At 49.4% G+C, this 13940-nt stretch overlaps 1 protein-coding gene across 1 annotated transcript in view; it reads right to left on the reverse strand.

Annotated features, from left to right (window-relative positions):
• Positions 1-628: 628 nt before the first annotated feature.
• LOC147083871 (poly(ADP-ribose) glycohydrolase-like) overlaps positions 629-13940 on the reverse strand; it is a 31368-nt gene continuing 18056 nt past the window's right edge. The window contains 2 exon segments of the mRNA XM_085980079.1: positions 629-1407; positions 2763-2891. Of these exon segments, the coding sequence (XP_085836205.1) occupies positions 1292-1407; positions 2763-2891 (245 nt within the window). The 3' untranslated portion in view covers positions 629-1291.

The following is a 13940-nucleotide window of genomic DNA, read 5'->3' on the forward strand; positions in this document are numbered from 1 at the left end:
AAGGATTTACAGCCAACGAAGGACTTTGGACTGGACTCACTGTTGTAATGTAGAAACGTGGCAGCCAATTTGTGCACAGCAAGCTCCCACAAACAGCGATGAGATAATGACCAGTTAATCTGTTTCAGTGATATTTATTGAGGGATAAGTATTGGCCAGGACACCGGGGAGAACTCTCCTGCTCTACAATATAGTGTTATGGGATCTTTTACATCCACCCGAGAGAGTAGACTGGATCTCGGTTTAACGTCTCATCCGAAAGACGGATGACTCACTATGAAATGAAACGGCCCTTGGGAATCTGTGTAAAAATGCATGAGACAGCTTCAGGCTCTCACTTCGCACCTGGTTGGTATTTGCCCAGCTGTAGCATCGCTTCCTGTGCTCACAATCTCTGTAAAACCAACCCTGACCCTAATGCTGTAAGCACAGGGTTAATCAGACTGGCCCGAAGCCGACTGACGCTGTACTGCTGCTGAGCTCTCTTCATAGTGTGGCAATGTTAACCTTTCACCTTTGCTTGTTAAGTTAATTTAGATGCGGTGACCACTGAACTAAGGCTGATCTCGAAGCAGTGGTCAGTTTAATCACTTCAGTAAACCTAAAGACATCCCAGTGCAGATTGATCCAGATATTTCACAGAACTTTAATCAGTTGATAACAAGTGTGTGAAAAACAAAGGAAACCCTCTGGGGATACATCCTCCTTTTTAATTGGGGTTTCTGTAGAAGCAGAAGATTGGCTGGTATGGAATGGCACCGAATCAAAGACACACTTACAATCAAAGGTTTCACCTGGTAGAATAGCAGAAACTAGCGATAAGATAACAGAGTAAGGAGTCTCATTAACACAACAGAAAAATAACTCTAAGTAAACAAAACTAAAATTATTGATAAGGGGACAAGCTGATTAAAATTCACCTTATATAGGGCCGTAATTTAACTTTTGTACAATCTTAATGCAGAAACATGTGGGTAGTCACATCGAGCGGGGTAAGAAAAAGATATAAAAGGTGTGTGTTTGTACAGATACCACAAGGTCTGATCAACCTGTACACTGAGCTCGAAGCTGTGACACGTTTCAGTCCCCGACTAAAGCAGCCAGCCTCAGTTGTAAATGCTGTCTTTTTTAAGTGTATGTTTAAGGACTATTGCCTGTGCTGTAAGCTAATAAATCTCTGGCCCCTGATTTTCAATGTTTAAGAACCCTGTTGATTTGAGGAATGAATTATAAATGAGATCCTCTCCTCCATCAATGTACTGAGCGTCTTTCTGTCATTTGCTGCTGGTGATCAGATTCGCACCTTTAAACAGTTCACATTGTTCTGAATGAACTCGTATAGATCTCTGGCTCTGCTTGTTCCAAAATCTGTTCTCGAGTACTTCTCCAAAATGTTGTAAAGTTGCCCTATGAGAAAAGCAGCAGAATGTTTGATGACATTACACTCAAACCAGCTCGCCAAGGTTTTTCACTTAATTTCTCGCCTCCTCTCCTGAAGGTACCGCCGCTTGCTGGGGTACAATCCCACGGGTGTTAGCCGTAGCCTCCCTCCCCCGGACCAGTGTGTTAATCTGTGCTTGGACAGTAAGTAGTGGCAGGCTATTCAGCCGCTTGGGGCTTCACATATGCACCTGATTCTACCTTTACCATGTCTGTCTGTCCACACAAGCGCACACACACACACCCACACCGCACCCCACACTCACACCCACACCAACCCACACCCACACCGACGCCCACACACACACTCACACCCACACCAACCCACACCCACACAGACGCCCACACACACTCTCACACCCACAGCCACACTCACACCCACACCCACACTCACACCCACATGAACACACCCATGAACACGAACACACATGCACCCACGAACACGCACACACACGAACACACACACACCCATGAACACGCACGCACACACACACACCATACCCCACACACACACCCACACACACACTGACACCCACACCCACTCTCAAACCCACACTCACACCCACAGCCGCACTCACACTCACACCCACACTCACTCACACCCACACGAACACACCCATGAACACGAACACACACGCACCCACGAACACGCACGCACACATGAACACATACACACCCCAAGAACACGAACACACACGCACGCACACACACCCACATGCATACACGAACCCACGCACACCCACACACCCACGAACACACACCCACCCACGAACACACACCCACCCACGAACACGCACACAACTACATACAAGCAAGATATACTAATCAAGACCAGGAGCTGGGCTGATTTTGGCCCATTCCCCCACACCCGATAAGAATGATGATGTGAATTATAGCAACTCACCAAGGCCCTGCTTTAACTCTGCTAACAAAGCACGAAGCAGGAATGGAACCTGGGATCCTCCTCTAAACCCCAGTCTCACGTTGGGAGGTTAATTTTGAACTGAGCCATTACAGCAGCTCGCCTTCACACAAGTGCTGAAGGTCTCGGTAAACTGGTGGTGTAGGTATTCCTCATCTTTCCCCGAGTGATGCCACTGGATGGCTTTATTGATGGGCTCTCTACTCCTGCTCTTTCATGTTCTCGACAGTTAGAACCGCCACAAAAGCATTGACAACTACACATTGACCTAATGTTTGAGCAGCTGTGGCTCCTGTTCCTGATCACTATCCAATGGCGTCGAACAGAAAATACCAGAAACCGCTGCTGTCTCTGAGCTCACACCATACACTATCCATCTTCTAGTTTGGTTGGTACTTACCCACTGTGACATCTTTCCTTTGCAAAAACTGATGCATTTCATATATGCTTCTCATCAAGGCCCTGTCCCCAAAAGTAAAGTACACCACGTCCCTCTGTGCCTGAGCAGCTGCCATTATCTGAAGGAGAGCTGTGGAAAGAAAGCATGATTTCAGAGTCATAATAATTACAGCACAGAAGGAGGCCGTGAGGCACCTCAGGTCTGCACTGGTGCACGTTCTGCAACTGCAGCCTTCTACTCTAATCCTGCCCTTCCTCTATACCTTTACCGTCTTCCTTTTCAAATACTGAATCCAATTCCCATTTAAATGATGTGTGGGGCTCTGCCACAGCAGCCACGCGTGGTAAAATGTTCCAGGTTCAAATAACCCTCTGCACGATCAAAAATTCTTCTGATCCTGGTGCTGACGCCCTCTTATTCCCTGTATCTGTGCCAGTGTGAGCAATCTTTGTCTGTGTAACTTGAGCCATTTTATGTTAAAGGCGCTATACAAATGGTTGTTTCTAGAATTGTTCCCATGGATGCAAGCACCTGGCTCTTTGTCTCTGGTGGATTTTTATTTTCCATTCAGGGCACTGCAGAAGATTTGCAGCTTCTCTGGTCATTATCACAGTGCTGTTTGTGGGAGCTTGCTGTGCACAAATTGGCTGCTGCGTTTCCCACATTACAACAGTGACTGCACTCCAAAAAGTTCTTCATTGGCTGTGATGTGCTTTGGGATGTCTGGTGGTCGTGAAAGGCGCTATAGAAATGCAAGTCTCTCTTCTCTTCCTGGGCGCTAATGCCACCCACTTCCTTCAGGTGGCAGTGCTGAGACCAGCACCTTCCACTGAATCGATAGCTCCACCAGCAGCAGCGTGCTGGTACTACAACTGCAGTATTTACCCAACTTGCAAAACTCACGGGGAGAAATTCGGTAGCTTAGCGCCTGGTGGGGCGCTAACGGGGCACTGAGGCAGTAGCACCGCGGTGAGGTGAATCCAGCAGCGCATGCCAAATTCGACCTCCCACCCCCGTAGCACCGCCGCTACGATTAGCGCCGGGGACTTCAGCAGCAGGCAAATCGTAACGTCAGTGAGTGTGCAAAGGTCACTGGGCGCCCAATCTGCCAAATTAAGCATCATCCCCTGCCTTAGCGACTCGCCCAACAGCGGTAATGGGAGGGGGCGTGAAGCAGGCATATGTCGGCTCCAGGGGCGCTATTTAAAGGGATCAGTCGCAGCTGTCAGGTTAGTGCTGTTTCAGTTTGCGATTGTACAAGAGTTTAATTCAGTCATTTAAAAGTTCTTTAGTATCAGTAGTGTTGTGGCTACTAAAAATTAGTTACATTTATTCTGACAAAATTTCAAAGTGCTACACATCGTTACATTAATGGGGGCTGTACTGGCAGTCAACCTCGCCCTCCAGGGTCTACAGCAGAGGGAGCAGAGGAAGCGAGAAAGATTGCAAGATGTGGCCTGAGGGAGGAGGAGGGCCATCAGGGCTCTCAACAGGAGGCCTTACCCTCCGAGGGTATTCCGAGAGCACTTCTCCTTCCTCCAATTAAGCGAGGAGCAGTGCATTAGAAGGCTCTGCTTCAGCAAGGATGTGGCCACCTCCTGCAACCAGACCTCGAGCCTCAGATCAGGTCGACCATGGCTCTCTCTGTGGCAGTGAAGGTCACCATCGCCCTCAATTTCTTCGCCAGCGGTTCCTTCCAGTCTGCAACAGGTGCCAGTTCGCAGACCATCACTGCATCCGGGAGGTCACAGAGGTACTCTACAGTAGGAGAAGGGACTACATTTCCTTCCCCATCACCAGAGAGAAGCAGGACAAACGTGCATGTGGCTTTGCCAGGATAGCGGGCTTCCCCATGGTGCAGGGCGCCAATGACTGCACCCACATGGCTTTGCCTGAGGCCTCTGTAACCGCAAAGACTACCACTCACTTAATGTGCTGTTGGTGTGTGACCACAGACAGCAAATCCTCAATGTGAATGCCCGCTATCCTGGCAGCACCCACGATGCCTTCATCCTGCGCCAGACTGGTGTGCCAGCACTCTTCCAGCCACCACATCAAGCTCGCGGCTGGCTGGTTACATTCCAGGGCTATCCGGTCTCCACCTGGCTCATGGCTCCCCTCCACAACCCCAACACTCCTGCTCAGCACTCATATACTGAGAGCCATGCTGCCACCAGGAACATCATCGAACAGACCATTGGAGTGCTCAAGCAACGGTTCCAGTGCCTTGACCGCTCGGGAGGAGCCCTTCAGTACTCGGCTGAGCTGGTGTCCCATTTCGTTGTGGTCTGCTGCATGCTCCACAACATGGCCATCATGAGGGCCCAGCTGTTGCCACCAGGGACTGCGAAACAACCTCAGGAAGAGGAAGAGAGAGAGGAGGAGGAGGAGGATGAGGACGAGGAGGAAGAGAAAGAGAAGGAGGAGGAGCAGGAGCGAGGGAGGAGGCAGCCACTCAATCTGCCTTCTGGAAGGGCGGTCCGTGACTGCCTCATCAGACTGCAGTTCCAATAAATTAAACCCCAGATCCCCGCTGCTCACCACATCCCCATCATTCCATCCCTGTCGCAGGTCACATCACAGCACAACGCTGAAATGAGCGACATCACAAAATCATCCAAAGCCAATTAATAATAATCAGTGAACACATATTTACAACAACAATATTAACTCTTCACCCTCGTGCGATCCCTTAGTGCCTCTTGTTGCTGTGCCTTTGCCTACCCTAGTGCTCCTACCAAATGTTGGCCCAGTGGCTGCAGCACGGTGGGTGGAAGGCTGCTGAGTGTACGTGCGGGAGACATCAGATGGCCTTGCGGATCGCACTCGACCAGCTCTGGGCCTGGAAGGCCCGGCTGTAGACTGCACCACCTCAGCATTGGCGGCAGCAGTCTGGGCTGGCTGGATGACAGGCAGTGACAAGGGCAATGGCGGAGTGCCAGTGGTGGGCGCAGGAATGCTGTCATCCTGAGAGAGGACGGTAACTTCCTGCTCCACTGACACACTGCCACTCCCCCGAAGCAGCACCTCAGCATCACTGCCAATCTGCTGGAGCACAGATTGCTGGCCTGCTGCGACACTGTGACACTGAGTGCGGTTTTCAACAGAGTGCTGAGAGTTGGGTGAGTCAGGGAGTCTTAACTGGTTGCTGAAATCAAACTTTTGTTTGTTTCACATTTGCTGTGTACTGTTTACTGTTTAAAATCTAAATTTCCCAGCTTTAAGCAGGGTTAAAAATGGATAAACAAGTCCTACAACTCAGAGCAGCTGAAGGCAGTTAACAAGGGAAACTGGAGTAATCTGGTTAACCTGGTTCTCCTATAGCTGGGCTCAGCAAGTCTTTGTTTCAGGGCTTATAAAAACAGGCTTTGAAGTGCGATTTTGCACTGAGTGCGGTTTTCAACAGAGTGCTGAGAATTGGGTAAGTCAGGGAGTCTTAACTGTTTGCTGAAATCAAACTTTTGTTTGTTTCACATTTACTGTGTACTGTTTACTGTTTAAAATCTAAAATTCCCAGATTTAAGCAGGGTTAAAAAGGGATAAACAAGTCCTACAACTCCGAGCAGCTGAAGGCAGTTAACACGGGAAACTGGAGTAATCTGGTTAACCTGGTTCTCCTGTAGCTGGGCTCAGCAAGTCTTTGTTTCAGGGCCTATTAAAACAGGCTTTGAAGTGCGATTTTGCACTGAGTGTGGTTTTCAACAGAGTGCTGAGAGTTGGGTGAGTCAAGGTGAGGCAAGGCCTCAGAGCTTCGGCGGGTGCTTCAGCGGTAGAGTGGGCCTACAAAGGGCTCCAGAGACCAGGTATGGCTTACTTTACTGGTGGTATTGAATTAATTTAATTTAAATTGATTAAAGGGGTAGGTCATGCCAGGAGATCCCAGCCCCGTGATATGCACCTCTTGCTCTATGTGGGAATTCAGAGATGCTGCCAGTGTCCCTGACCAACACGCGTGCCAGAAATGCATCCAGCTGCAGCTACTAACGGGCCGTCTTGGGGCACTGGAGCTGTGGGTGGATGGGCTGTGGAGCATTCACGGTACTGAGAGAGTCGCGAATTACTCGTACAGTGAGTTGGTCACACCGCAGGGTAGGGCTGCACAGGCAGAAGGGAAATGGGTGACCACCAGGCGGAACAGTAGAAGCAGGCAGGTAGTGCAGGGGACCCCTGTGGCCATCCCCCTTTCAACCAGGTATACCGCTTTGGATACTGTTGGGGGGGATGACTTATCAGGGGAAGGCAGCAGCAGCCAACTTCCTGGCACTGGGTGTGCTCCTGATGCCCAGGAAGGGAGGATAAAGAGTGGGAGAGCAATAGTGGTAGGGGAATCTATAGTAAGGGGAACAGATAGGCATTTCTGTGGCTGTAGACGTGAATCCAGGAAGGTTTGTTGCCTCCCTGGTGCCAGGGTCAATGATGTCACTGAGCGGCTGCAGGGCATTCTGGAGGGGGAGGGCGAACAGCCAGAGGTCGTGGTCCACATTGGTACCAACGACATAGTTAAAAAGAGGGATGAGGTCCTGCAGCAAGAATTTAAGGAGCTAGGTAGAAGATTAAAGAGCAGGACATCAAAGGTTTTAATCTCTGGATTACTCCCGGTGCCACGTGCTAGTGAGTATAGGAATAGAAAGATAGAACAGATGAATGCGTGGCTAAAGGGATGGTGCAGGAGGGAGGGCTTTAGTTTCCTGGATCACCGGGTCTGCTTCTGGGAAAGGTGGGACTTGTACAAGTCGGACGGTTTACACCTGAACCAGAGGGGGACCAATATCCTTGCGGGGAGGTTTGCTAGCACTGTTGGGGGGGGGTTTAAACTAACTTGGCAGGGGGATGGGATACAGAGTGGAGCTATAGTAGGGGGTGATTTACAGCCAAATACGGAGGAAAAAACAGGTCAGCTGGGAAGGCAGAACAAATATGTGAAGGCAAAAGTGAATATGGCAAGGCTGGAAGGCACTTATTTTAATGCAAGGAGTCTTGCAAATAAGGTGGATGAACTGAAGTTGTTGTTGAACACATGGGAGTACGATATTGTTGCTATCACGGAGACATGGTTGAGGGAGATAGAAATGGCCTCTTTCTGCACTGTGGGGTTTCTGTGATTCTGTGACTGGCAGCTCAATATTCCGGGGTATAGAATCTTCAGGCGAGACAGAGGGGGTGTAAAAGGGAAGGGGGTGTTGCAATATTAATTAAGGAGTCAATTACTGCTGTAAGGAGGGATGATATATTAGCGGGTTCCTCTAATGAGGCCATATGGGTAGAACATAAAAACAAAAAGGGGGCAAGCACTTTGCTGGGAGTGTACTATATGGCCCCCAACAGTCAGGGGGAGAGAGAGGAACAGGTATGTAGGCAAATCTCAGAGCAGTGCGAAAATAATAGGGTAATAATAGTGGGGGATTTCAACTTCCCCAATATTAATTGGGATAGTCAGAGTGTGAAAGGCTTAGAGGGTGCAGAATTCTTAAAGTGCATCCAGGAGAGCTTTTTGAGCCGACATGTAGAAAGTTCTACAAGACAGGGGGCGGTACTGGACCTAATTCTAGGGAATGTAGCCGGGCAAGTGGTGGAAGTGTCAGTAGGAGAGCATTTTGGCGACAGTGACCATAATTCGGTGAGATTTAAGGTGGTCATGGAAAAAGACAAAGACGGCGTGGAAATAAGGGTTCTAAATTGGGGGAAGGCCGATTATAATATGATAAGGCAGGATCTGGCCAAAGTGGACTGGGAGCAGCTACTTATAGGAAAATCCACATCAAAGCAGTGGGAGACTTTCAGAAGGGAAATAGAGAGAGTACAACGCCAACATGTTCCCGTAAAGGTCAAGGGTGGGACCAACAAGCAAAGGGAACCTTGGATGACAAGGGATATACAAAAATGCATTAGGAAAAAAAGGGGGTCTTTTGGCAGTTACAAAAGACTTAAGACGGAGGAAGCCCTAGAGGAGTATAAAAAGTGCAGGGGCATATTTAAAAAAAGAAATTAGGAGGGCGAGGAGGGGCCATGAAATAACACTGGCGAGCAAAATAAAGGAAAACCCTAAGATGTGTTATAAGTATATTAAGGGCAGGAGGATAACCAGGGAAAGGGTAGGGCCCATTAGGGACCAAAGTGGCAATCTGTGTGTAGAGCCAGATGATGTAGGCGGGGTTTTAAATGAATTTTTTGCATCTGTGTTCACTATGGAGAAAGACGATGTAGACCTAGAAATCAGGCAAGGGGACTGTGATATACTTGAACATATTAGCATCGAGAGGGAGGAGGTACAAGCGGTTTTAGCAGGCCAAAAAGTGGATAAATCCCCAGGCCCGGACGAGATGTATCCCAGGCTGCTGAGTGAGGCAAAGGAGGAGAATGCAGGGGCTCTGACACAAATTTTCAGAACCTCTCTGGCCACAGGGGATGTACCAGAGGACTGGAGAACAGCTAACGTAGTACCATTATTCAAGAAGGGTAGCAGGGATAAACCAGAGAATTACAGGCCAGTGAGCCTAACATCTGTGGTAGGGAAATTATTGGAAAAAATTCTGAGGGACAAAATTAGTCTCCACTTGGAGAGGCAAGGATTAATCGGGGATAGTCAGCATGGCTTTGTCAAGGGTAAATCATGCCTGACCAATCTGATTGAATTTTTCGAGGGGGTGACTAGGTGTGTGGATGAGGGAAATGCTGTGGATGTGGTATACATGGACTTCAGTAAGGCTTTTGACAAAGTCCCGCATAGGAGACTGGTCAAGAAGGTAAGAGCCCATGGGATCCAGGGTGCCTTGGCACGTTGGATCCTAAAGTGGCTGAGTGGCAGGAGGCAGAGGGTGATGGTCGAAGGTTGCTTTTGTGACTGGAAGCCTGTGTCCAGTGGGGTACCTCAGGGATCGGTGCTGGGTCCCTTGCTGTTTGTGATCTACATAAATGATTTGGATGAGAATGTAAAAGGTATGATCAGTAAGTTCACAGATGACACGAAAATTGGTGGGGTGGTAAATTGCGAGGAGGAAAGCCTCAGGCTACAGGACGATATAAACGGGTTGGTCAGATGGGTGGAAAACTGGCAAATGGAATTTAACCCTGAAAAGTGCGAGGTGATGCATTTTGGACAGACAAGTAAGGCAAGGGAATACACAATCAGTGGTAGGACCCTAGGAAGTACAGAGGGTCAGAGGGACCTTGGTGTACATGTACATAGATCCCTGAAGGCAGCGGAACAGGTAGATAAGGTGGTTAAAAAGGCATATGGGATACTTGCCTTCATTAGCCGAGGCATAGAATATAAGAGCAAGGAGGTTATGATGGAGCTGTACAAAACGCTGGTAAGGCCACAGCTGGAGTACTGTGTGCAGTTCTGGTCGCCTCACTATAGGAAGGATGTGATTGCTTTGGAGAGGGTGCAGAGAAGATTCACCAGGAAGTTACCTGAGATGGAGCGCCTCAGCTATGAAGAAAGAGTAAACAGGCTGGGGTTGTTTTCCTTGGAGCAAAGAAGGCTGAGGGGGGACCTGATTGACGTGTACAAAATGATGAGGGGCATAGATAGGGTAGATAAAGAGGAACTTTTCCCCTTAGTAGGGGGGTCAATAACAAGGGGGCCTAGATTCAAGGTAAGGGGCAGGAGGTTTAGAGGGGATTTGAGGAGGAACTTTTTCACCCAGAGGGTGGTTGGAGTCTGGAACTCACTGCCTGAAAGGGTGGTAGAGGCAGGAACCCTCACAACATTCAAGAAGCATTTGGATGAGCACTTGAAATGCCATTGCATACAAGGCTATGGACCAAATGCTGGAAAATGGGATTAGATTGGACAGGGCTTGATGAACAGCGCAGACACGATGGGCCGAAGGGCCTCTTTCTGTGCTGTAAAACTCTATGGCCTAGAAATTCACTTTGGGCCCGCCAGCTGGCGTGCGCCCAAAAGTTAGCGCTGAGAGCGGAGCCAGTTGCGACCGTCAGATATTCAGTTTTTGCGCCCCAAGTCGGAACCGGGTGCTATTCCAGGGTGTGCCCGCCCCCGCTTGGGGTGCTGAAACTGAATTTCAGCGCTCTAGGCGCCGCTGCGCCACCCGCTGCGGAGCGGCAGGCTGCGGTACTGCAGGCCTCCTCCTTCTCTTAAGGGGGAGGTGCCTGCAACGGGGAGGTCGCCACTGGATAGTGCCGGCAAATTAGCCCGGCACCACGGAGAAGTGCCGGGTTCGCGGAAAGCAGCCGGCAATGCCATGGGGGGGTGGTGGTGGAAGAGGCCGGGGAAGGAGGTGCGGGCAGGAGGCCGCCGAAAAAGCGGCCGGTCGCACCTCCACCTTAAAGCGCCCCATTAAGGCTACAGTACAGCCCCGTTTTCTGATCGCTGTTTGCGGCCGCCGCGGAAGAGGTGGCCGCAACTCAATATGGGGTTCGGGCCGGTGGCGGGGCGGTAGCGGGGCACTGCGCACACCGATGACGTCATCGGTGCCGGCGCAGCGCTAACAGCTACTGCCGCCATTACCGCAGCGCTGAATATCAGTGCAAACTCCTCTATTGGCGCAGAAACCCTCTTTGGGCGGTAACTGGCTGCAAAGCTGGCAGCGCCTTACTGAATTTCTAGGCCTATGACTCTAAACTCTATGACCGTGAAAACTCCGGTGGACGGTGGTCGACCCAGCCACGATGGCAGCAGCCAGAGCTTATGTGGCATCAAGCTGAGACTGCGTGAAAGCAGTCTGAGAATCGATGGCACCAAGCATAGTCTGCATTACAGCACTAAGACGTTGCATGGCTTCAGTCTTTGCTGCAATGGAAGCTGCGACATTGCCCATCACACGCGGCAACAGGTCTGGGTCTCCACTGTTTCTCAGGGAGTTCACCGTCCTTTCCAGACTGGAAATGACAGGCTCCATGGTGTGCACAGAGCTCTGTGCAATGTTGGAGGCGGACTCCTCCATGCTCCTTACCATTGCCGAGAGGCTCTCGGGCACCCTTGCCATTGCACCTATCATCTCCGTGTGCATGCCCATCACCCTTCTTCTAAAGAGCTCCCCATCAACGTCCTCAACTGAGTCCTGTGCAGCAGAACTCGCCGTCCGGGGAGCTGACGCTCGCGCTACCCTATCCCCCTGGCCTTGCTGCAGCCCACTTGTCCCCGGTGCATGACCCTGTGCAGATCCCGCTACTATACTAGCCTCTAAAGAACGCGTAGTGCCAGTATCTGAGCTGGTGTCTGTGGGTGAGACATGCAGTGACACAGTGTGTTCTTCGTCCTCCTCTTCTTCCGCCTCACTCTCTGTGGTACCGTCAGGGACAGGATGCTCAGCTGCTTGCTCATTATCTGAAAGCATAAAGGCACAAGAGTCGGGTTAACATAGAAACATAGAAGACAGGAGGAGGAATAGGCCATTCATCCCTCGAGCCTGCTCCGCCCTCAATGCAATCATGGCTGATCATCCAAATTCAGTACCCTGTTCCTGCCTTCTCTCCATATCCCTTGATCCCTTTAGCCTTAAGAAATATATCTAACTCCTTCTTGAATATATTTAATGAAATGGCATCTACTGCCTTCTGTGGTAGAGAATTCCACAGGTTCACCACTCTCTGGGTGAAGAGAATCCTCCTCATCCCTGTCCTAAATGGCTTACCCCTTATCCTTCGACTGTGACCCCTGGCTCTGGACTCCCCGGCCATCGGGAACATCCTTCCTGCATCCAGTCTATCTAGTCCTGTTAGTATTTTATAAGTTTCAATGAGATCCCCTCTCATTCTTCTAAACTCCAGCGAGTATAAGCCCAATCGACCGAATCTCTCCTCATACGTCATTCCTGCCATCCCAGGTATCAGCCTGGTAAATCTTTGCTGAACTCCCTCCATGGCAAGAACATCCTTCCTCAGATAAGGTGATCAAAACTGCACACAGTACTCAAGGTGCGGTCTCACCAAGGCCCTGTACAACAGCAGCAAGACATCCTTGTTCCTGTACTCAAACCCTCTCGCTACAAAGGCCAACATACCATTTGCCTTCTTAACCGCCTGCTGCACCTGCATGCTTACCTTCAGCGACTGGTGCACAAGGACACCCAGGTCTCGTTGCACTTTCCCTTCTCCCAATCTATTGCCATTCAAATAATAATCTGCCTTCCTGTTTTTGACACCAAAGTGGATAAGCTCGCATTTATCCACATTATATTGCATCTGCCATGTGTCTGCCCAATCACCCAACCTGTCCAAATCATACTGGAGTTTCTCGGCATCCTCCTTACAGCACACACTCCCACCCAGCTTTGTGTCGTCTGCAAACTTGGAGATATTACATCCAATTCCCTCGCCTAGATTATTAGTATATTGTGAATAGCTGGGGTCCCACGTCCGATCCCTGCGGTGCCCCACTAGTCACTGCCTGCCACTTGGAAAAAGACCCGATTATTCCAACTCTTTGCTTTCTGTCTGCCAACCAGTTCTCTATCCAAGTCAATACCTTGCCCCCAATCCTATGTGCCTTAACTTTACACGCTAATCTCTTATGCGGGACCTTATCGAAAGCCTTCTGAAAGTGCAAATACACCACATCCACTGGTTCTCCCTTATCAATTTTACCAGTTACATCCTCAAAAAATTCCAGTAAATTAGTCAAGCACGGTTTACCTTTTGTAAATCCATGTTGACTTTGTCCGATCCTGTCATTGTTTTCCAAGTGCTCTGCTATTACATTGTTATAATGGACTCTAGCATTTTCCCCACTACCGATGTCAGGCTTACCAGTCTATAATTCCCCGTTTTCTCTCTACCACCTTTTTTGAATAGTGGGGTAACATTAGCTACCCTCCAATCCATGGGTACTGTTCCAGAGTCTATAGAATTTTGGAAGATGACCAGCAATGCATCTACTATTTCTAGGGCCACTTCCTTAAGTACCTAGGATGTAGATTATCAGGCCCTGGGGATTTATCGGCCTTCAATCCTGTCACTTTCCCTAACACCATTTCCCTACAAATATTGATTTCTTTCAGTTCCTCCCTCTCATTAGAACCTATGTTCCCCGACATCTCTGGGAGGTTATTTGTGTCCTCCTTTGTGAAGACAGAACCAAAGTATGTATTTAATTGTTCTGCCATTTCTTTGTTCCCCATTATAAATTCCCCTGATTCTGACTGCAAGGGACCTACGCTTGACTTCACCAATCTTTTTCTCTTCACATATCTATAAAAGCTTTTTCAGTCAGTT

This window comes from Somniosus microcephalus, unplaced genomic scaffold (genome assembly GCF_052327205.1).
Source record: "Somniosus microcephalus isolate GS21.2 unplaced genomic scaffold, FLI_Smic_1.0 scaffold33, whole genome shotgun sequence".
NCBI lineage: Eukaryota > Metazoa > Chordata > Chondrichthyes > Squaliformes > Somniosidae > Somniosus > Somniosus microcephalus.